Source organism: Prenolepis imparis, unplaced genomic scaffold, assembly GCF_030444845.1.
Source record: "Prenolepis imparis isolate NDT839.2.m4 unplaced genomic scaffold, iyPreImpa1.0 SCAF_6, whole genome shotgun sequence".
Taxonomy (NCBI): Eukaryota; Metazoa; Arthropoda; class Insecta; order Hymenoptera; family Formicidae; genus Prenolepis; species Prenolepis imparis.
In genome coordinates this window covers 4,841,268-4,864,530 of record NW_028141164.1, presented here as the reverse complement: position 1 = coordinate 4,864,530, position 23,263 = coordinate 4,841,268, and the positions used below count along the sequence as shown (strand labels likewise).

Here is a 23,263-nt window from a genome sequence, read left to right as displayed (position 1 = left end):
TCGATCGCGCTTTAGGATATATAATCTCGTAGATTGCACTGTCAAGATGACACCAAGAGTAAGAGATGATAAGAGACAAAAAGGAGAGAGAAAATGATAAGTATTTCAAGTTAAATGGGAATAGCTGAACATTAGAAAATTAATAGATAATATTAAATTTCATTGCGATTTAATATGATTGCGTAAATGAGAATAATATGCGAAAATGTTGTCCGCAATTATGAAAATTGCGAGAAGTGAAAAAAAATGAAAATTATGAAGATGAGATACGAGGTACGGGAAAACTTATTGCATGAATTAATTACATAGTCGTGCACGGAGAAAACAGGATAAGAGGTAAGAGACGGGGAAGCGCATCCGACGTGCACATATGCACCGATTTTTAATCACGCGCGTATATACCTACTGCGCGCGATTTTCTCTTTCTCGAGAGGAAGAGCAGTGGCACTTGGAATCAACGGGTGTCTATTCAAGCGGGATATTCATCGCCCCGGCGGTTTGCCGGGAACGCACATAAATTGCCCGTTCTTAAACACGGAAGCGCGGCCGATTTGTCGAAAAGTTGCGCGCGCACACGAAAACCGGTCTCTCTCGCCGGTCTCATCACCGAAATTGCTCTCTTTACGCGATCGCCTCGGGGGTAGTTCCAATCACGAAATGCCCCCTCGTAAGAGATTTACGTTCGACTTGCTCATATTATTGTCGGCGACACACGCAGGTGCACAATGCGACCGCGTATATATACACGAGAGGGGAACCGAGAGGAAAAGGATGATACGGGGGAATGTCGCCACGCTTTGGGCGATGCTTCTTCACTTCGGTGTATCTCCGTGTCCACGGGGGGCTCAACGAGCCTGATGTGGTGGAGGAAGCAGCGGGGCCTTGGGGTCTCTCCTCTCCTTTGGGCCGGTCGTGTGTGAACCCGCTACGCGATGCGCATACCAAACTCGTCCTTCCCTCTCTTTCCTCTCCTTCTCTTCTTATTCTCTCCCTGGCTCTCCCTGGCTCTCCCTTCTCTTGAAAGGCTGTCGAGACTGTCCGTACAAACGACCGCCGGGGTACACAGTGTCTCTCGATCCGCGTTTTCTCCGTGACAGCGCGAGACTCGGAGATTAACCGCGTTTCTATTCGTAATGGAATTTATACGCCAGCTAGAGATGCATATCCGCGAACGACTTATTTTTCGTTCAAAGTTGCAGCGATATTAAAATCCGGCGGATTGATTTCAAAAGTCAGTCTCTCGCCGCTTTGATCTCGATCTTGGCTCGTATCGCGCTGTATCCGTACGCAACGAGAATGTTGATGACGTGCGATAGAGAATATGTCCATTACGAGTCTCCCTCGACTACGCCACTCGACGTAAGTGCATTCGCGGAGCAACGCGAACGTGGTCGAGGAGAGTATTTAATGCGAGGCATATCTCCCGGCTCGCGTTATATTATGCAGGTAACGCACCACTACCAGAGAGCCCAGCAACTACCATCGCGACTCTACACGTCGTTCCCTCTTCGGTTCCTTTAAGCGGGAAGAAGGCGCGCCGTGCACTTGGCCTTGTGCCCTCGCGGATAGTGGACTCTTCGTCGACGAAGACGACGACGGGATCCTCTCCCACCTCTCTTCAGCTCCCTTTTACGCCGCTCCTTCAGTCTTCTTCTCCCGCGTTCTCCCGACTTCTCTGACCCCTCTCTCGCTCTTCTCGCAGAAGAGAGGAGTCCTTCTGCACAGTTCTGGGTATACGTCGCGAGATTTATTAGCTACCCAACTAATTGGGAAGCGAGGACGGCCGGCCAGGATTCCAGAACGGAGATTTCCGCCGCTGAGGGGAATGCGCTACCGAGAGAGAGACGACGCGATGACCGGACGGAATCTCTCCCCGACGAGCGAACCGGAATCGCCGCCGCGGAGGCACCTTCTGCGTTCCTCGGCGTCGCCGGCGTTTTTCAATTACGGCGCGACGCTATATCCACCGTGTGTTCCGGGCTCGGTCAATTAGCGGAGATTGATTCTCGGCTGCGAATCGAATCGTATATGTGATTATTTTCTCGACGATACACAAGACACAATCTGACATTACGTAATATCATACGGGATATGTTGATATCGAAGAAGAGACGCATGAAAATTCAATGAAAGGAAGAAGAACTTATCTACTATATATCTCTTTGAAACTTGTCAAAATTCTTTTATTCACAATCAGATAATATTAACCGAACGCTATTAATTATATATGGAAATCGTCTCGGAAATGCGACGCATAACTATTCGTAGGGATCCATCGTTTTGTCCAGCATTGCATTATCGTGGTCGACCATAAATCCTGTAAAGGATTGAGGGACGCGTGAGAACGCTTCGCGCCGCGAAATCTAACGCGACCGGGCGACGAGAAATCGAAGGGTAGCCTCATTCGATCGGTGACGCTTCGTCGTCACTTTTGTACGCGTCCTCACGTACGGCTCGTTCGATCTTTTCCGCGAAACCTAAGACACGTCGCCTGACATAGAGAGAGGAGACACGGCGAGCTCTATTCGGCGTACATAAGTATGTACCTATCTACCTGTCTACCTCTACCTGCTCCTCCGTGCGACTACCAACGAGCACACATGCGTGTACACGTAAGTCATAGGCCCGATAGAGTGACGGACGAGGCAGGCAGGCAGGCAGGCAGGCAAACGGCCAGATAGCCTCGCAGCGGGATTCTACGTGCTTCACGTATCCGCTCGCTTCCTTCGATCTCTTCAGACTCGCCTCGAAATCGCCTCCACCGCCGCCGCGCAAGGTTCTATTACGTCGGATATGCAGATCGTACGAATTCCGGATCAGCCCGACCACGTCGCTTCACTCATTCAAATAACATTTCACGGGGTAAAAGTATTACGAACACTGATGAAGCAAACTGCTTAAATATTCGACACTTGAAGCTAGAAATATTTTAGTATGTATATCTTGTCATATCAAGAATATTTTTAAACAAAGGATAGAAATTATTAAAGATAATTGATTAATATTCGTAATGCTTTTGAATCGATTAATGAATTTTTAAAATAATAATAATAAATTCAGTCCGTAAAAATATGCGTAGACAAGATTCACAGACGTCTATACTTCGCGTTGACCGCCAACATGGAACCGACTGTGATCACACAGGAAATTAATTAATTGGCCATTGCGAATAGGCATTGGAAATGGACGTGCATCGACTTCTCTGAGAATATTGCTCGGCTTAATTAATTTCCTACGCCTACGCAAGTTGCTCGGCAGTTCCTTCCACGTCCCTCGAAAGGATCGTGGAATCATGCCTGTAATTTCCAATATAGAGAGGCTTAATCCTCTTCGAGGTTGCTGGCATTTGATTCGCTCGGATATACCTGGCCGTGACTTTCGCCCACAATTCTTTTTTTTTTTTGTTTTTTTTTACATATTTCTAATTTAAAGGGATAAATTCGATTCGAACGTCGATTATATATACGATCATGAAGAATCCCTGCTCGCGATGCTTTATGCATTTCGGCGTGTTTACGCGCTCGGACACGCATTCGAATAATGGTTTTATGCGTATACTCGGCGTCGCACAATTTAAGAAACAGGATAATTCATGTTACGTACTGCACGACCGTGGAATACGAGATGACGCATTCGGTCGCAAAGCAGCACGTATACGCATCCCACGCTCTCTCTCTCTCTCTTTTTCTTCCGCGTTATATTTATTATTTTTATTATTATTTCTCCTTGAGCTCAAGTGGGATAATTGAATATGATAACATTAATAAAATTAATTTTCAATGGCTATTAAACCTGTCTTCTCATGTAAGAAAAATATATAATGCAACAGTTATTTTTATCTTACATTAAAACATTATCAAGTTAAAATTATTTGACAGTCTTAATTTTTTCTAATTTGATTTTATATTAATTTTATTCTTTATTCTCTTTTCGTTGCATTCTCGAACGTCCCACGAAAAGATGTGACACGATGCACTTCGCTGGCTTCTTCGTTTAATTGATTCTTTCAATGTCCTTCTCGGTATTTAACAGTGAAAGGGAAAATTTGTCAGGTGTCAACCGTGTAGTTGTAAAACTGCGAGTCGAGTAGCAAAACGCCCATTCCTAGATCACAGTTGCAACGTCTTCGACGGTTCTTGGCGCATCGAGTGTGTTCTTTGTTTTAGGGTTCCGAATTTCTAGCTGGTATGGAAATTTATTTAGACTGAACAGAGCTTTTTCTGTATAATTCACATAGAAATTCGGAGGCTGGAAAAATCGAATATTTCATTTTTGACTATTATTTCCAAGTTTTTATAAAAGGAGGATCTCTTCATGAAGAGAATATTTAAAATTCATCTAAAATTTAAATTAATAATTTATTTATATATTTTTAATGATGATTATTAATTTTTCTCGATATATTACATAACTTGCGACCCTGATCAATAAATTTGATACTCTTATATACAATGATTCGACTCGTTGGAAATTTATCGAGTCCGAGAATCGAAAAACTTTAACATGATAATAGACACTTCCTCTGACCTTAATCTTAAACAATTTACGTCTCGATTGTGACGAACTCGTCGCGGAGAAATAAGAGCGGCGCGACAAAGGAAGCGTCACAATGTTGAAGCACAAGGAACGTCCTTTTCACGGGGTGGCGAGCGCGACGACCGGCCGCATTAGAATATATATACGAGGTGTTAAAAAAAAGGCGAGCACGAAAGTCGCGGGCGTGAGAAAGCCGGCCTTCGAGCGAGCCACCAATTAACACCAATTAGCGCTCATCTGCTCTAGGTACTGCCAGCGAGCCGGAGTTCGCTGTCTTTACGTTTAGCGCGAGACGTCTGACTCGCCACGGATTGGCCACAACATGCTCTTTGTACTGCATAGACTGCATCATCGAGTGTATGACTTCTAAATGTCAAAGCGAGACAGGACGGACAATCAGTCGTGATCATCGACTCCTCTTCGATACAGATTCAACTCAGTTTTTGCAAATTCTTGAATAAGAGAAACTGATTCGCGCTGAATCGATCGATGCGATACATAAACATTTCGGATCACCGCGAGAGAAATTGATTCACTGTGCTCGCGAGTTAATAGTTGAGTCACGAGTGTACAGTTAAGCGCGAGAAACACGTCGCCAAAAGCGGGAAAGGCATCGCTCGGCAAGAAGTAACTCACATGTTAAATCGACACTTGCGCAAGAAAGGGATATCTTTCGCTAGTGGTAACGGATTATTCTTTGTCAGACTCCGCGTATCTGTATTAAATCCAAAATTCCTTTAATTGGAAATATAAACTTTCTGCGAAAAAATATATTTTTATTTATATAGAAATAATTAGAACAATACATATATATATATATATATATATATATATATATATAATTGTTTAAATTGAATATCAATTTATATTTATTTTCCTTTTTATATATAAAAATGTCGAGACAAGTCGCATAAAATTTCCACGAGACGCGATATTACTCCGCAAATGCCTCTCTCTCTCTCTCTTTCTCCCTCTCTCAGAATCCGCGTTCATTGTCTAATTCCGAGGATCGTCAAGTTCATTATACCACAGGCGCGCTCGCGAGACGCCGATGCCGCGCGCTAATCTTTTTTTCGCCGGGACCGGTTCCATCAGAGGAACACTTCCAGCTTTCTACCATCGGTTCTCGCATCGGCGGCTCCGACTCCCGTATAACCCCGTCGGGTTGCTAGCGTGTGCTGAGGTTGAGGCAATGCGAAGAAAGCGGACAGGCCGCGCGTCTTCCGCAGCAGCGCGATTCGAATTTATTTATTGCATTAGTCGGCCTTCACTCACTCACGGCCCTTGATTGGTGGTACCAATCGGGTTCTCCTTTGCGAGAACGACGCAACGCGATGGCGAAGATAAGCCGACCATAAAGGAACGAAATCGTCGTGTCAATACTCGCGGTAACCGTTGTAATTATCCCGCTTAGCGGCGATTCTTTGCGGTCCCGCAGAACGTTACGAATGTATCGGTGATCGTGTCGGTGATCATTACAACCGTGACTTGCCATCATATTCAAATCCACTTATACATGACGTTGCTTTATAAGTCTCGTGGAATTTACTCGTGTAAACATTTATATAAGGACCGCATATGTATAAATTATATTTAATTTAAGAAACAAGTAATTTTTATTAATAAAAAAAGCACCGGCAATGTGAAATAAGAGATGATGTGTTTCAGCGTCATATATATCTCGTTGCATTATCAGATTTATTACATTAGAATCAATAGTGCGTTCGCGCACTGTACCATCTTGTTTACACCGGAAGTTGTTTTCTACCGCATAGATTTGTGCGACGGATGCGCTTTCGTGTAACTCTCGGTTACATAAGCCAAAGTTCTAAAATTGGTAACCCTACACTATCGTATAATTTAAACCGCCCCCAAAGGTCAGCCAGACGCTGTATAAATTTGCAAAAGCACCAGGCTCCGAAGGTCCCACTTAGAGCCCGGCGAGGAATTATTCAAGCTGGGCAAGGGTTAATTGCTGCCTTCATCAAACCACCTCCCTTCCTCTTTCAAATGAGCCCTTGTCGTCCGTGACATCACCGTTCTGTATTTAATCCGACTTTGTTGCGTCACGACAACGCGCTGGACCGTAGACGAGAATCCGGATGCATCCTTTCGAAAAAAGATAATCTTAATTGCGATATATGCATACAAGTCTTCCTTCTCTCTTACAAAGCTTCGGTCAAATAATTGTTCTATTTAATAAGAAAAAAAAATATTTCCACGATTTAAATTAATATAAAGTCATAAATAGAATTATATATATGTATAGATAAAATTAATTTCACACATAATTTATTTTGTTATGTTTTTCATTAGTAGCGAGACAGTTTTTTTAATCTCAACATTTTTAATTCGCTATCTGTCGTTGTAACTTTTGGAAAAATGGTTCGAAAATATTCTGTTGCAGAGGCAATTCACATTGATCCTGCAAGCGAGGGACGAAACGAGCGCCGGCGTGATCGAGGAAGCGAGTTACAGCGGTATCGTCCTGCCAGGATCCACGTGGCACACTCTCAATCATCAAGGGAGGAACGCTCACTTGGCGTATCGGGTGCGAGTCCAGTGCGCCGATCATTATTACAATGCGACCTGCACCAAGTTCTGCCGACCTAGAAACGACATTTTCGGCCATTACACCTGCGACGAGAACGGGGACAAAGTGTGTATACAGGGATGGAGAGGCGTCGACTGCGAGACAGGTGAGTCCGAGTTTGATCGATGATTACATTACTTCGTTGTTGCATCGCTCTATCGACGTATACTCGCGACATTTTTAGATCCTATGTTTAGATTAATTGCGACGCTAAGTTCAACAATGTTTCTTCTCTTTCGTGATAATCTTTATCTTACAATAATATTTTCGAGATAAATTTGATATCTTTGAAATAATTTTTTTCTATCATCTTCGAGGAACGGTAATTTCCCTTTTTTTAAATCACCTAGGAATACTTTGCAAGAAAGAAACAAGTCCCGTAACATATTTCAGTATTAGCACTTCAGATGTGCATCGACTTTAGAATGAATTATTGCTGATTAATCCCGTGTTTATCGCATTACGCACAACCAGGTATTACCGTGAGCAGTTATTAATTATACTAGACACCGTGTAATGTGTGCACGCAAAAAATATCCGTATAAATACACGTTCCTTGATTCTCTTCTGTATCTTTTCACAGATAATAAAATTCGTAGATAAATTACTTTCATCAAGATATTACGTAAACTTCTCATTCAATATCTAATTTTAAACTCACTGCACCGTAACTTTATAATAGCTTCGAGGACGTATGTCGACGACGGGAAGGGAATGCATGTTTTGAAGAATGAAAAATAATTTCAGCTAGCGTACTCTTATCTTATCGTAAAATTTTATTATTTAACTTGGTCGGGATATAGCGCACTGTATTCTCGAGCAACAAACCGCATTCTCGCGCGTCTCTCTCATTATTATCTCATAGTATTATTTACACACAAGAACTGGGAAGATATCAATAGCGGAACGAGTAGGTCGATTTTTTGCCTCGTCCCGTACGTCTCGTCCGAGGAATAATTAATCATTCATTGGAGCGTGAAATCTCGCGACAGGGCCTACCTGTACCGCGTACAACATTCACGAATGTCGTTTATTTATTTCTCACGGACACGCGTGCGTGCACCTCCTAACGAGGCTTGCAATTCGATTACTGACCATTAATAATCATCGTCGTTGGCCGTGATAGCTCGGATAATTTTCAAAGGACGAAAAGATTCGATCTTCGTCAAAATGATCTTTCTTACACCTGCGTTTGGGCAATCTGTAAATGAATGATCGGAATAAGCAAAGTCAATAGAAATAAATTGGATATCTTGTTACCTCGATTTTAGTATTAGTTTTTCTTTAAAGTGTAGAGGAGATCTCTATATAGAGATGACGAATAATACTTTGCGGCAGAACGGAAGGACAAATGAAATTGTTCGCGCGATTTCTCGTATCTTTACTATTTCGGATTGATGTTTGGTCCTCGAACGATTCCGTCACGTCCGCGATTCAACGCGCGAGATCCTACGAACATCCTACGAAGGATCGAGAGAAGATGAGCAGCGACTGCGGGCCGTACGCGGTCCCGTACGGATCGTAAAGCACGCGAATTATCTCGGTGCGTGCCTCAATGGGCGGACGTTAGACGCATGTCGTACGATCGTCACAAAGGTAGCGACACATCACGCCAGGTCCCATCGCACAATGCTGCGCCGACCAATATAACAGCTCTTTCTTCGCCGCTTAATCGTTACTTCCGCCTCGCCGTGACCGCTCCGTGGTTACTGTCATCCCTACCTCTTTACGATGGGACACCAACGCATGCATAAGGTCGATCTCAAACGGACCGACGACTTTCGTCGAGGAGACCCCGACCGCGTTCATACGACAATTCTAGCCGCTAGAAATGCGTGGAATGCTCTTTTTTCTCTATCGACTCTTCAATCGAACCATTTGCCTGCAGAACGATCCTAGTTTTGGACAATATCGGGACAGCGAGATCGAGCCAATACTTTAGCAGAAATCGAGATGCGAATCTGTAAAAGTTTACTCAATTCGTATATATTTTAACATTTTTTTTCTCTAGACAAAAATATGCAAATCCTCAAAATTTTGAATTTATATTTTAATATCGAAACATTACATATCAAAAATTATAATAGTTTGTGGCTTGTATAATACAACGCAAATATAATTTAAATGACCAACTTAACGAGCAAATAAAAGGTGATTAGAAATTAAGTGACATGTGATTTTACTGTCAATCTCTTTAATCGAATTTAATTATATATCAAGAAAAAGTACAAGATCAATATTTCAAGAAGTCGTATTATTATTAAATAAATTTTGGAATTAACAGCGAAAAAAAAATTGAAAAAAGTCTCGCATCGTTGCGTTCAAATAATAATTTACTTAAACAATCGTTTCACAAGTTGGCACGCTCATGATATTATGCTAAAGGAATTCAAATAAACGTACGCGCGATTACTTTGCCGACGCTGCTCGTTTTCCTTGGCACTGTGAACTTTAAGATCTCACTGTTTGATAACTAACATATAGCGATCGCCTCGAGCCGCTGATTGATAATTTATTTTTTTTGCCATATTAGAAATACAAGCGATGACTGATTGCATTGTGACCACACAGCTGTTCGTTTCCACGGCTTAAATTTCTGATCTCTCGCCAAGAAGATTGAATCTTCTTGACACAGGGCGCGCGAGATGTAAAAAATTTCTCTCGTTTAACGATGCAGGAAGATCGACTTGTCGAGTTTTGAGCACGTTCTACTTAGACGGACGAAAAAATGCGCAAATCCCAATCAGAGACTATCGGCAGAGATCGCGTGTTCGTGCAAGGCGATGAATCGCGCTCGCGCGAGTCTCGGTTATAGGGAAGAGAAAGAGATAGAACTGGCTCCGACATTTTTGTCGCGCTGTGAAAGGTCAATAGGAGAATTTCACTCGTGCATCCTCTTCACACGATGCACCAACTTGGTCGCTCGCGCGAGAGAGGTAAAATCTCTAATACAGGCGCTAAGCGCATACGTGCATGGTGCTTCTTTAACATCTGGCAAAAAGGATCTTGAAAGTTCAACGAATGTTCGAAATAAATGAGCTTCTGCGCTTGCTCATAATTTTATAAAAATATAACACATCGTTATGTAATTGTTATGACAGAAAATATTAAGGTCGAATTGAGGAGAATTAAAAATATAATTATTTCTCATCTTGTTTATTATCGTATTTTTGGTATTGTATATATGTCATGATAATGTAGAATTATTTTGCTTTTAAGAAAATCAAAGAAAAATGGAAAAGTTGCGACAGATGATGGTCAAATCAAATTCTGTTAGAAAGATACAGAAGATAAATTCTGCAGATTTTAGCATTTTTACGATCGCTATCTAAAGAATTACTAGTGACATAAATATTTTTACGCATTAATACTATATTACGTTCTATGACTTTTCCTTTCTCCTTTAGAATTCCAACTATCTAAGAAGAAACTCTAGTGACTGTTCTGCAAGAAAAGCTGCGTAAAATTAATAACGTATGCCTACATTATTTCTCGTCACAAGATGAGTTCTTTGCGCGTAATAAAAAATATAATTACATTCCGAGAGGGGGTCGCATCACGACCGGGCTCTGCGAATTGCAGACAGACAAATAAAGGTTTTTCGCACACGGAAGAGGGACGTAAATTTTCCGGGAAAACACTTCCGCGCGCGAATGAAGCAGCTCTGTCATAATCACACGCGCAGATAGTGCATGGAGAAGAGCTCTTGGAGTCGCGCGCGAAAAATCGCAAACAACCGATCCGACAATCCACCTCTCTTCGCGCAGCTGTTCCGCACGGCAAAAAGATGCGGAAAAAACATGCTTCGCGAACCGCGCAAGTTAATTTACCTAACTGCCGGCGTATTAATCAACGGCCGTAAGTCGTAGGCATATGTAGCAGCGTGATCGTTTGAGACTCCGGGGAAATTTATAGTTTCTAAAATGCAAAAGGGCTCTGCGAGAGAAAGAGAGTCTCCGGAGATTGTAAAAATATTCGCTTGATTGGCTCGACGTAAAACGACGAAGGACGTTGACATTCGCGTATCCAGTCGCGTCGCATATCCTGGGGACCGCGAATGCAAAGAAAAGGCTGTCACGAGCGAATGCGTCGTCATTTAGGAGACCCCGAAGTAGTCGGCGATGCATTCGTATAAATATCCGTAAATGTCCGTTGTCGCGGCGTGGAAACGAGAGAGAGTGAGAGAGAGAAAGAGCGGGGCTATTAATCATTAAGGATGCCGCGGGCGGTATATATACGCACGTACGAGTGTAAGACGCGAATGGACCGCCGTGTGATTATACGCGTATGTACGATAATCGCGTATACGTAACGGTAAAGGTGTTGGTGCACATACGAGAGACCGGCTGAAACCCCGAAAGGAGGATCTACGTACACGCGAGCGAGGCGGCATGAGTTTTCGTTTCACGGTTGGAGGGATAATCCTTCTCTCTGTCACTTCTCATCTGTCTTTCTGTCCCACCGACTAATTGAGTTGCTCGGTGCCGGCGAGATCTCCGTCACGTTCGTCCTTTCCTGCCGTTCCTTCCTTTTTTTTTTTTTATATTTTTCATCCCGATGGGAGGAAGGGAATGGAAGGGAAACCGACGTCGTCATCGTCTTCGTCGTGGTCTTCGTATATCGTCGCGCTCGTTTTCAAAGGTTACCTTTGACCGCGCCGAAATTGGATTTTGTCATCCAACCACCTGTACGAGGAGGAGGTACCTGTTGCTTCGGCTCTTTCAATTTCAATACACTATGAAGCGCGCGTTTCTTACGAAAGTATCACGCGTGCGTTCTTCCGCGTTTGTCTTCACGCGCACGCCCGTTTCGTTCATTATGTCTTCGCTAATTACGTTTGCTCGACTCAATGACTATTACGTGTCGCATGCCGTGCAGAAGTAAGACGAATAAGAAATGCTTAATCCGTCACCACGTCACCATAGTTATTGTATACTCCGAGACGTCTCGAAAAGATTCTTTTTGAATCGCTCTCTCAATACATGTTTAATGCAGTAAAATATAATTTAATCAAACGTTAGCAAATTAACACTTTAGTAATATTTTTTAACAGAAATCAGCTGATTAAAGCGTTAACTTGCTAATTACATTTGAAAATAATATATTATAAAAATTAAAATATATGTTTTATATAATATATAATATGTTATAATTCCCTAAACTCGATTAATATTTTTGACAGTTGTCAGCTGATTTCTGTCAAAAAACATTAATCGCAGATAAGGCATTATAACATATTATTTACAACATATTACTATTTTAATTTGTATAACATATTATTACTTTGAAATTTAATTAGCAAATTAACGTTTTAGTAATATTTTTTTACAGAAATCAGCTGATTAAAGCGTTAATTTGTTAATTAAATGTTTAAATAATAGTATGTAATAAAAATTAAAATAATATGTTTTAAATAATATGTGTTATGGTACTTTAAACTCGATTAATTTTTTCACAGTTATCAGCTGATTTCTGTCAAAAAATATTATTTGAATTTAAAGTATTATAACATTATTTACATTATTTTAATTCTTATTTTATTTTAAAATTTAATTAGCAAATTAACCCTTCAATCAGCTGATTTCTGTGAAAAATATTAATCGAGTTTAAATAAACTTTATAAAAAAATATCATTCTTTCTTATATAAAATCGAGGAATGGCGCGCGCTTATATTGTTTTAGTGATGAGAAATTATAGCGACTTGTCAAACTTGTCAAGTGCTCTGGATTGAAAGCGATTGAACAATAAGTGTGATTTATGTAATTTAAATTAAAATGAGAATTTAAAATATCTTTCTAGCCGTCTGCAAGGAAGGCTGCCACCCGGTGCACGGTCATTGCAACGTCAGCGGCGAATGCCAGTGTCGACACGGCTGGCGAGGCGAACTCTGCGACCAGTGCATGCCGTATCCCGGCTGCAAGCACGGCTACTGCAACGGCTCGAGCTGGCAGTGCATCTGCGACACCAACTGGGGCGGCATCCTGTGCGACCAGGACCTCAACTACTGCGGCACCCACGAGCCGTGCCAGAACGGCGGCACGTGCGAGAACACCGCGCCCGATCAGTACCGTTGCACGTGTCCGGACGGCTTCTCCGGGCCCACTTGCGAGAAGGTCGACAATCCGTGCGCGTCCAGTCCCTGCCTGAACAGCGCGACCTGTCACGAGCTGGGCGAGAGCGCGCGCTGCGAATGCGCCCCGGGTTTCGCCGGACCCTACTGTGCGACCGACATCGACGAGTGCGCTTCGCAGCCGTGCCAGAACGGCGGTACCTGCGTGGACGGCAAGAGTAGCTTCACGTGTAACTGCCCGCCCGCCTGGCAGGGCGTCCTCTGTCAGTTCGACGTGGACGAGTGCACCCTTAAGGAATCGCCCTGCAAGAACTCGCTCACCTGTATCAATCTGGCCGGCGACTACAGGTGAGCTTGTTATTAATATCCTGAGGATCTACATTAAAATTTTTCACACAGAGATTTTTAACTCTCCCTCTTATTGATATTCGTCAAAATTGTCAACATTTTGCGTATACTAAATTAATATCCGTATTTTAAATTAATATGTCACATCGTATATAATTAATATTAATATATAGAAGGAAAAATACGTTTAATATATTATAGAATAATTAATTAATAATATTTATAATAATTAATATCTATACTATATAAATTAATATCCGTATTTTAAATTATAATATATTACATTGTATATAATATTAACATATAGAAGAGGAAATACGTTTAATAGAATATAGAATAATTAATAATATTCGATAATTTTATAGAAGGGAAAAAATCTCGCGAATTTTACGTTATTATTCCTTAGTGTTTACCTGATAATTCAAGGTTGCGTATATAATTAACAGACAGAAGTACCATGTTTTAGCAATGTCGTACGGATAACATGTTATCGTAAGCTGGAGGAGTTTCTCGTCCGGTCTTTCCATTTTTTTGAATCATAATGCGTTACGTATAAATGATAGGTTTCCCACGCGGACGACGTTGTAGTTATTGGAAATTAAGTTGTTATAGGGCATTTTTCTCCGTCCTCTGTCCTACGGTAGGTTAAACAATAATAATAATAATAATAATAATGATAAAGGCATCTTTATTGTTCGACTTAAGAGACAGCCCCGTAATTACTCGCTTTACTATCCTCGTAAAATAACTCGTCGACGCGAGGGGAGACAGAAAAAAATCGTATCGTAATCGATCGCGTTAAACACGATTTAAGGATCCATTAACTCGCTGTGAAATAGCGGACAGTAATTAAATAAGTTCCATAATAATAATAATTTCGTTTTGTCGACAGGTGCCGATGCCGGAGCGGCTTCACCGGCAAGAACTGCACGAAGAATATCAACGACTGCGTCGGCCAGTGTCAGCACGGCGCGCTCTGCATCGACCTGGTGGACGACTATCACTGTAGCTGCACCGCCGGCTACTCCGGCAAGGACTGCGACGTCGACATTGACGAGTGCGCGTCCAAGCCGTGTCAGAACGGCGGCGAGTGCCGGGACCTGGTGAACGCTTACGAGTGCGTGTGTCCCGTGGGCTTCACCGGCTACCAGTGCGAGATCGATCGCGATCACTGCAGCCCGAATCCGTGCCGCAACTCGGCGCCGTGCTTCAACACGCAGACCGACTATTATTGCCACTGCCCGGTGCAGTGGCAGGGTAAGAACTGTTCGGAGCCGGCCTCGCATAAATCGCAGCAGTTCGGGGTGATGGACAACGAGTACGGCTGCGGCAGTGAGAGCACTCCGTGTGGCGGTAGGGGCCGATGCAGCGGCGGCAGATGCATCTGCGATCCCGGTTACACCGGCATGCACTGCCACGAGAACATCAACGACTGTCGCGGCAATCCTTGCCTGAACGGCGGCACGTGCGTCGATCTGGTTAATTCCTTCCAGTGCGTCTGTCGCGAGGGTTGGTGCGGGGACCTTTGCGATCAGAGTAAGTAATGAGAGAGATGTATATATATCAGAGAGAGAAATAGATGGAATAAAATAAAAATATATATATTGATAGGATTCGATAAATTGGAATGAGCTCAATGAAATTTATATTCTTCCAGATGTTGATGAATGCGTGACGCAACCCTGTCGCAATAACGGTACCTGCGTGGACGGTGTGGCGGACTTCACCTGCATCTGCCGGGGCGGTTGGAAGGGCAAGACGTGCGCGCTGCGCGGAGGTCACTGCGAGCCGGGCACTTGCCGGAACGGCGGCACCTGTCAGGATCGCGGCGACGGCTTCACGTGTCACTGCCCGCGCGGCTGGGAGGGCGCGGCCTGCCACATCGCGTCGCCGTCGGCGTGCGCGAGCGCGCCCTGTATGAACGGCGCTACCTGCGTGAACACGAACGACGGTGGCAATTACCGCTGCGTCTGCCGCGAGGGTTTCGAGGGGCCGAACTGTCGGCGCAACGTGGACGATTGTCAACCGGTGCCCTGTCTGAATGGCGGTAAATGCGTAGACGGTGTCAATTGGTTCAGATGCGAATGCGCGCCCGGTTTCACCGGCCCGGACTGCCGTATCAATGTCAACGAGTGCGCGAGCGATCCGTGCATCGGCGGGGCCACTTGCGTGGATGGCATCGCGAACTACTCGTGCATCTGTCCGCCCGGTAGAACCGGCACGCGATGCGAGATCCGTACGGCTGGTGGGCCCGGTTGCACCGCCGCCACGTGGGAGGATGATTGCAACATGTGCGAATGCCGCAACAGAAAGAATCAGTGCAGCAACGTCTGGTGCGGGCCGGGTAATTGCCTGAACGGCACCTCCTGTCTGGCCCATGAAGTCTGCGTTCCTAGTCCGGGCGAGAGTTGCCTGGTGCCACCATGTCCGGCATGGGGCGAATGTCGTCCCGTTGAAACCGGGAGGCGAGTCGGTCCGCCGGCGCTACCGGCGCCACCATCCTGTTGGCCCGGACAGTCCACTCTCGGGCCGACTTGCTCGCGGTTGACAATACTGCTGCGGAGGGATACTCTGGCGGCCGGAACATCGGTGGAACTGCTATGCCGTCGCTTGAGGAAGCTTCTGGCCGATCCACGAAGGCCTCAGTTGGTGGTGCTGCTATGCGATCTGAAACCCGGCGATAACGATACGGTGGAAGTAACCATCTTCTCCGAGGCGGCGGCCGATGCTGCACGGGATCTCGGCGAGGCGCTGAGTCGTCCGCTGGCGAGACCTCTCGTTTTAGCTTCCGTGCTAGAAGTCAAAGTGGAGACGGCGTTGCTTAGCGAACCCAGTTCGGCTAATGCAACCAACACCGGTGGCTACGTGGCCGTTTTAGGCGGCGCTCTAACGACCGTGCTGCTGTTGACATTGTTCGGCGGTCTCTGGTATCTCAAAACCATGAGACATAGATCGAATTTAACGGCAACTACCAGCAGCGAGACCTCGCTACATCGCCATCGTAGCGATCTGGACGAGAAGTCTAATAATCTTCAGAACGAGGAAAACCTGAGAAGATATGCCAATCCGCTCAAGGATCAGGATTCCGAACCTAGAGTATCCGTCGTGAGACCTCTATCGGGCGCCTCGCTCGGCACTTTGACCGGCGCCGAGGAAAGTCTCGAAATGGTATCCGAGGAAGGTAGACACCGTTTGCCACCGCTCTACAAACCGCCTAGCGCGGAAGCCAAGAACAATACGGCCAGTTTTAGTTACGAAGAGGGACCGCATAAACCCTACAGCAAGCCCAGATTACAGGAACCATCATACCCTCATCAGCAACCGGGTACCAGCCAGACATCGGGGCCGCATCAAATTCTAACGGTACACGTGTGATTAAATATCGTGCAAGTAAACAGTTGGAGAACAAGTGTCGGTGAATTTCTTTTTCTTAAAGCAGCATCGATAAACGCGAGGAAGAGTTCTCAGAGAGAACCGTCGATAGCGAAGATAGAAGATCTTAGAACGACGCCTAAAGACTATATAAGAGTTTAAACAATTTGATTTTTTGTGATAATGGGAAAACGTGACTCTTTCGACTTCGAAATAACTTGAAATGGCTCTGAGATTTTTCTTCTTAAAATTGAGCCAACGTTTAGAACATATTGGGGACAAAGTGCAGGGAAAAGAGAAAGAAGACGCGCGATTCTTATCGCGGATTTCATAAAATATGCATTACAAAATAAATTGTTAATAATATCTTTAACTGATATCTTTTTATATCAATTCATTCGTAAAACACCGTTGAAACATTAATATGCTTGATATATTTTAGATAATTTTTCAAATTTTTAAAAAAGAAAAAATAACGCAATCCATAAATGACATTCTCGGATTGAAAATTTGAAAAATGTTTGAAAGTTATATCTCTCTTCTTCCTCGTTTGTCCCTCTCACGCTTCTACGACAATTATAAATAATTTTAATGATAATGATCAGTTGTTATTGTTGTACATATGTACATAACTCGTACTTATTAATTTCGCTAAGCCTTTACTTCCCTTTTTTCTTGGCGTTGCCATCTTTATACGCGCCTTGATTTTATACGTTTTATATGCTCGACTTTGTACTCTTTTGATATTGTATATCGTCCCCCATTGCATTTTTTATTTCAATAATTTAAGAAAAATACACTTGGATGGCACTATCGCACTTTACACGAGATGTATCTTTATCGTGTATAATCGTCGAAGTAAATTTGCGCTCTGTTCAAGAGAGACGCATGATAAATGATTAAATAATAAATTTGTGTAAATAAATTTGGCGAGAACGAGGCAGATTTTTTTCTTTAGGTAAAGTATTATGATTAACGTTGCGCAGATATTTACTCGAGATCGTTGTATGTGAAAGTTTGCTTTGTATGATGTAACGTGGGCTTCAAACGTTCCTTCAGACGATATTATTGTGATACTCATAGAAGAAACAATGTTATTGTGTAGGATTACTATGGTACTCCGCGTGTTCGTCTACTTTAACAGAGATACTGCCACTACGCGAAAAAGGATGTGCTATACATTTATACACTAAATCGCGGACACATTGACTTGTAAAGATCATATTAATGGCGTAAATAATTTTTTTTAGAGAGAGAATGAGTGTATTCGAATGCAGTGAAGATGAATGTGTATATATAACGACGCTATTGCATCGTGGAACGATGTAAATAAATCTAAGTATATATGTTCAGATCGTTCTCATCCCCAGTCATCGTCGACACCCCATCTTTAGATGTGCAATTTGTTTTCTTTTTTTATACTATGATGTACACTCCTCCCCTCCCCCTCAAGCGAAGCGTCCGCAATAAGTTAGTTTAAACTGAGAAGCATAGCGCTCTCGTTCTAGACGTACGTAGATTTACAGAAAAAGAAGGAACAAAGTTTTATCATAGATACTTTATTTTATGGAAAAAAAACTATATTATTGTACGAATACATAGATGCGAGAGACGGCGAATATATATATATATATAAATATAAATATATATATTATTTTATATTATATTATATTATTTTTATTTTATTATCTTGTATTAATAATTTCCAGAGATCATAAGCAATAGTTGATCACTTTTATACGACAATTCTTATATTCATTTTGAAGCAAAGCAACGACGGTGAAAAAAAATCTGTATCTATCGAACTAATGCTTCTGATCTAATCGACGATAGTTTAAGAACATCCACACGTTGTGGTGATGTCTGATATCGAGAAATGTGCAAACGCGAATGCATGTACATAAACATCTTTTTATTATCCCTCTCTCCCTCAGTCTTCTTTTCCTCCGCATAAATTTACGCGATGTGAAAGATTTCAATAAAAAGTACAAGCCTTCAAACATGATGTCTAGTTTATTACATCTTTGCGTTATGTGTCGACGACACAAAATAATCGTAATCTTTCCCGATGCATTTAAATTGTAAAAAAAATGTTCTTCTATCGCAGTGTCTTTCTTCCGGAAGAGAGATCTTTAATCAAAAATTAAAAAACTAAGGAGCATTAATTGTAGATTAATATATATATATATATTTGTTGCGTGCGTGATTTACATTTATAAGTCGATTATTATATTTAAATGCTTTTTTCAGTAACGAGTAAATTCTATCGATTATAAATTTAATTAATTCTTCAATTAATTAAACTGCTTGTTTTTTTATTATTTGTCAAATAGAAAGAGAAAAATTACAATGATGAAATTAAAGTAAGAATCATGACTGAATCGAGAAACGATAGAGAGACGAATATATTCGTTTCTCTTTCTCTTGGAAGATATAGAGATACGGCTTCGGATCTTATCAACGGCGCCGATTTCAATGGTCTGTCACGATTGTTTCATTAGGGATAATACCAATGCCATTATCATCGAAAGTGCTGAGATTAACAAAGCAAATTCCACTGGCCATATCTTACGTTGCCGATGCGATGACGAGAGACGGGGGACGGATTCCCCTCTTGTACCGTTCGCCGCTTGTGAACGAACGATCTGTCGAAATTACAATACAATGGTCCAGAAGAGCCACTTGACGAATACTCGGTCAATGAATCACGCAACCCGCGATTCGACCCGTGTGAAACGCGACAGTAGCCGCCGATCGACGACATCCTCGTGAGAAGGAGATAAAGTTCTTTTTTATCAATTCTCGCGAGAGAATAAGAGAGAAAAAGAGCTACTTTATTTTAATAAAAACCCAATCTGACAATCGTTTATCGAATACCGCGGAAATACTTCTTCCAAGTTCTCACTGACAATTGATTCTTGTGAAAAATCATTATCGAAATTGAATTTTTCATTAAATGCTAAATGTACACTTTTTACTTATACTAGAATATTTATTACAAATATATATATATATATATATATATATATATATGCTCACGTTTACTCGATCTTTCAAAAACAATGATTAAAAAGAATGAAAATACAAAGCGTCTTTAAATCATTCTTTTCACGCAGTTATTATTACGAGATGGAGAATTGAAATTTTACGTGTTATAAAATTCGAAAAAATTAGAAAATACATTCCCTTTTCTAAAAAGTGCATGTTAAGTCGATTCTCGCAAGTATTGTTGCCTCTTTTCCGCGATGCTGATTGGTTATCTCGATGTGTGCTGCGTTGTACATTACTTCATATTGATAAAAGCCTGTCAAGGTTGAGCGACGCATTTTGACAGTTCAAATGTATATACGCATTTTGACAGTTCAAATGTATATATTGAGAGGTTAATAGTGTGTTCAATTTGTGAATGCAATTATTGTGGTTTATATTATGATATACATGATATTATGTGTACATATCATTAAATTAAATTAAAGAAAATATAGATAAAGAAGACGAAGAAAGGAGGAAGAGGAAGAAGGAAAGAATAGAGAGAAAGGTATGTGTAGTAAAGTATATATATTTTATAAATGTAATAAATAAAGCATTATTTAATCCAATTTACATTATTTTATCAAGAGTTTTATGCGTTATTGTTGTGTAGATATTATTAATAAAGTACTATAGTTAAATATTATTAATGTTATTTAATTTTATTGATAATTAATATTATTTAATTTACTTATAGAATATTAAAATATTAAAATATTACTAAATTATATATTACTTCGTTAATGTTTAAATATTATTAGTTTTAATAAATTTTTTATGTTTTATTTAAAGTTATAGAAAAGACCAATTATTTTTTTAATTATACCATTAATTTTATTACTCATAGATAGAGAAGAATAGAAAGAGAGAAAAAAGAGTAGGAAAAAAAAAAGAGAAAAAGAGAAAGGAGAAGAAGAGAAGAAGGCTTTTTAATTAAAATTGAAGAGAAAGAATAAGCAAAAGAAATAAAGAAAAAGGATTGATTGAATGACTGAAGGAAAAGAGAGATGAAAAAATATAATATTAGGTAATATTTTTATTAAATTTTTTAAATGTTTTAATATTATTATATCTTTAATAATTTTTAAAATATTAACTCGTGATAATGTGCAGACAATGTACTGTTAAAATGTATATAAGATTAATTTTTTGGACGTTTTGAAAAATCGAAAATTAAAATTTTTAAGCCGCAAATCCCATACGGCGCAGATTTATATAACGTATATTGGACCAAAAAGATAGTACGCTGGTATGCTTATGGTACAAAGATAATCTGCAAACAATACATTATTGAAATATATATACGATGAATTTTTGGCTCGCCTTAAAATATTAGAAATCGATACTTTTTTACAGTTGACTCTATGCGACGCAATCTTATTCTATGTATATCAAGTTAAAACAATTGTACGCTGGTGTCTGTTTGGTACCAAATGATTCTGTAATCAATGTACTATTAAAATGTATAATCGATGAAATTTTGGCTCGTCTTAAAATATTAGATATCGATACTTTTTTGACGCGGACCCTGTGCGACGCATACTTATTTTATGTTTATCGTATTAAAAAATTTGTAGGCTGGTGTCTGCATGGTACCAAAAGATTCTGTAATCAATGTACTATTAAAATGTATATTCGATGAATTTTTGGCTCGTCTTAAAATATTAGAAATCGATACTTTTTTGACGCGGACCCTGTGCGACGCATAATTCTTTTATGTATATCGTATTAAAAAATTTGTACGCTGGTGTCTGTTTGGTACCAAATGATTCTGTAATCAATGTACTATTAAAATGTATAATCGATGAATTTTTGGCTCGTCTTAAAATATTAGAAATTGATACTTTTTTACCGCTGACCCTATGCGACGCAACATTATTTTATGTTTATCGTATTAAAAAATTTGTACGCTGTTGTCTGCTTGGTATCAAATGATTCTGTAATCAATGTACTATTAAAATGTATAATCGATGAATTTTTGGCTCGTCTTAAAATATTGGAAATCGATACTTTTTTAACGCGGACCCTGTGCGACGCATCTTTATTTTATGTTTATCAAATTAAAAAATTTGTACGCTATTGTCTGTTTGGTACCAAATGATTCTGTAATAAATATACTATTAAAATGTATAATCGATGAATTTTTGGCTCGTCTTAAAATATTAGAAATCGTTACTTTTTTACCGCTGATCCTATGCGACGCAACATTATTTTATGTGTATCAAGTTAAAAAATGTGTACGCTGGTGTCTGTTTGGTACCAAAATATTCTGTAATAAATGTACTATTAAAATGTATAATCGATGAATTTTTGGCTCGACTTAAAATATTAAAAATCGAAATTTTTTTGACGCGAACCCTGTGCGACGCATCCTTATTTTATGTTTATCGTATTAAAAAATTTGTACGCTGGTGTCTGCATGGTACCAAAAGATTCTGTAATCAATGTACTATTAAAATGTATAATCGATGAATTTTTGGCTCGTCTTAAAATATTAGAAATCGATACTTTTTTGACGCGGACCCTGTGCGACGCATCCTTATTTTATGTATAGCAAATGAAAAAGTTTGTACGCTGGTGTCTGTTTGGTACCAAATGATTCTGTAATCAATGTACTATTAAAATGTATAATGGATGAATTTTTGGCTCGTCTTTAAATATTAGAAATCATTACTTTTTTACCGCTGACCCTATGCGACGCAACATTATTTTATGTGTATCAAGTTAAAAAATGTGTACGCTGGTGTCTGTTTGGTACCAAAAGATTCTGTATTCAATGTACTATTAAAATGTACAATCGATGAATTTTTGGCTCGCCTTAAAATATTGGAAATCGATACTTATTACCGCTGACCCTGTGCGACGCATCCTTATTTTAAGTTTATCGTATTAAAAAATTTGTACGCTGTTGTCTGCTTGCTACCAAAAGATTCTGTAATCAATGTACTATTAAAATGTATAATCGATGAATTTTTGGCTCGTCTTTAAATATTAGAAATCGATACTTTTTTACCGCTGATCCCATGCGACGCATCCTTAATTTATGTATAGCAAATGAAAAAGTTTGTACGCTGGTGTCTGCATGGTACCAAAAGATTCTGTAATCAATGTACTATTAAAATGTATAATCGATGAATTTTTGGCTCGTCTTAAAATATTAGAAATCGATACTTTTTTGACGCGGACCCTGTGCGACGCATACTTATTTTATGTTTATCGTATTAAAAAATTTGTACGCTGGTGTCTGTTTGGTACCAAATGATTCTGTAATCAATGTACTATTAAAATGTATAATCGATGAATTTTTGGCTCG

General features: G+C 40.6%; 1 protein-coding gene across 1 annotated transcript in view; it reads left to right on the top strand.

Annotated features, from left to right (window-relative positions):
• Positions 1-18,935, top strand: part of Ser (protein serrate) — a 42,010-nt gene extending 23,075 nt beyond the window's left edge. The window contains exons 3-6 of the mRNA XM_083039690.1: positions 6,944-7,235; positions 12,930-13,548; positions 14,441-15,084; positions 15,206-18,935. Of these exons, the coding sequence (XP_082895816.1) occupies positions 6,944-7,235; positions 12,930-13,548; positions 14,441-15,084; positions 15,206-16,923 (3,273 nt within the window). The 3' untranslated portion in view covers positions 16,924-18,935. The remainder of the gene's footprint in view (positions 1-6,943; positions 7,236-12,929; positions 13,549-14,440; positions 15,085-15,205) is intronic.
• The last annotated feature ends 4,328 nt before the right edge of the window (positions 18,936-23,263 follow it).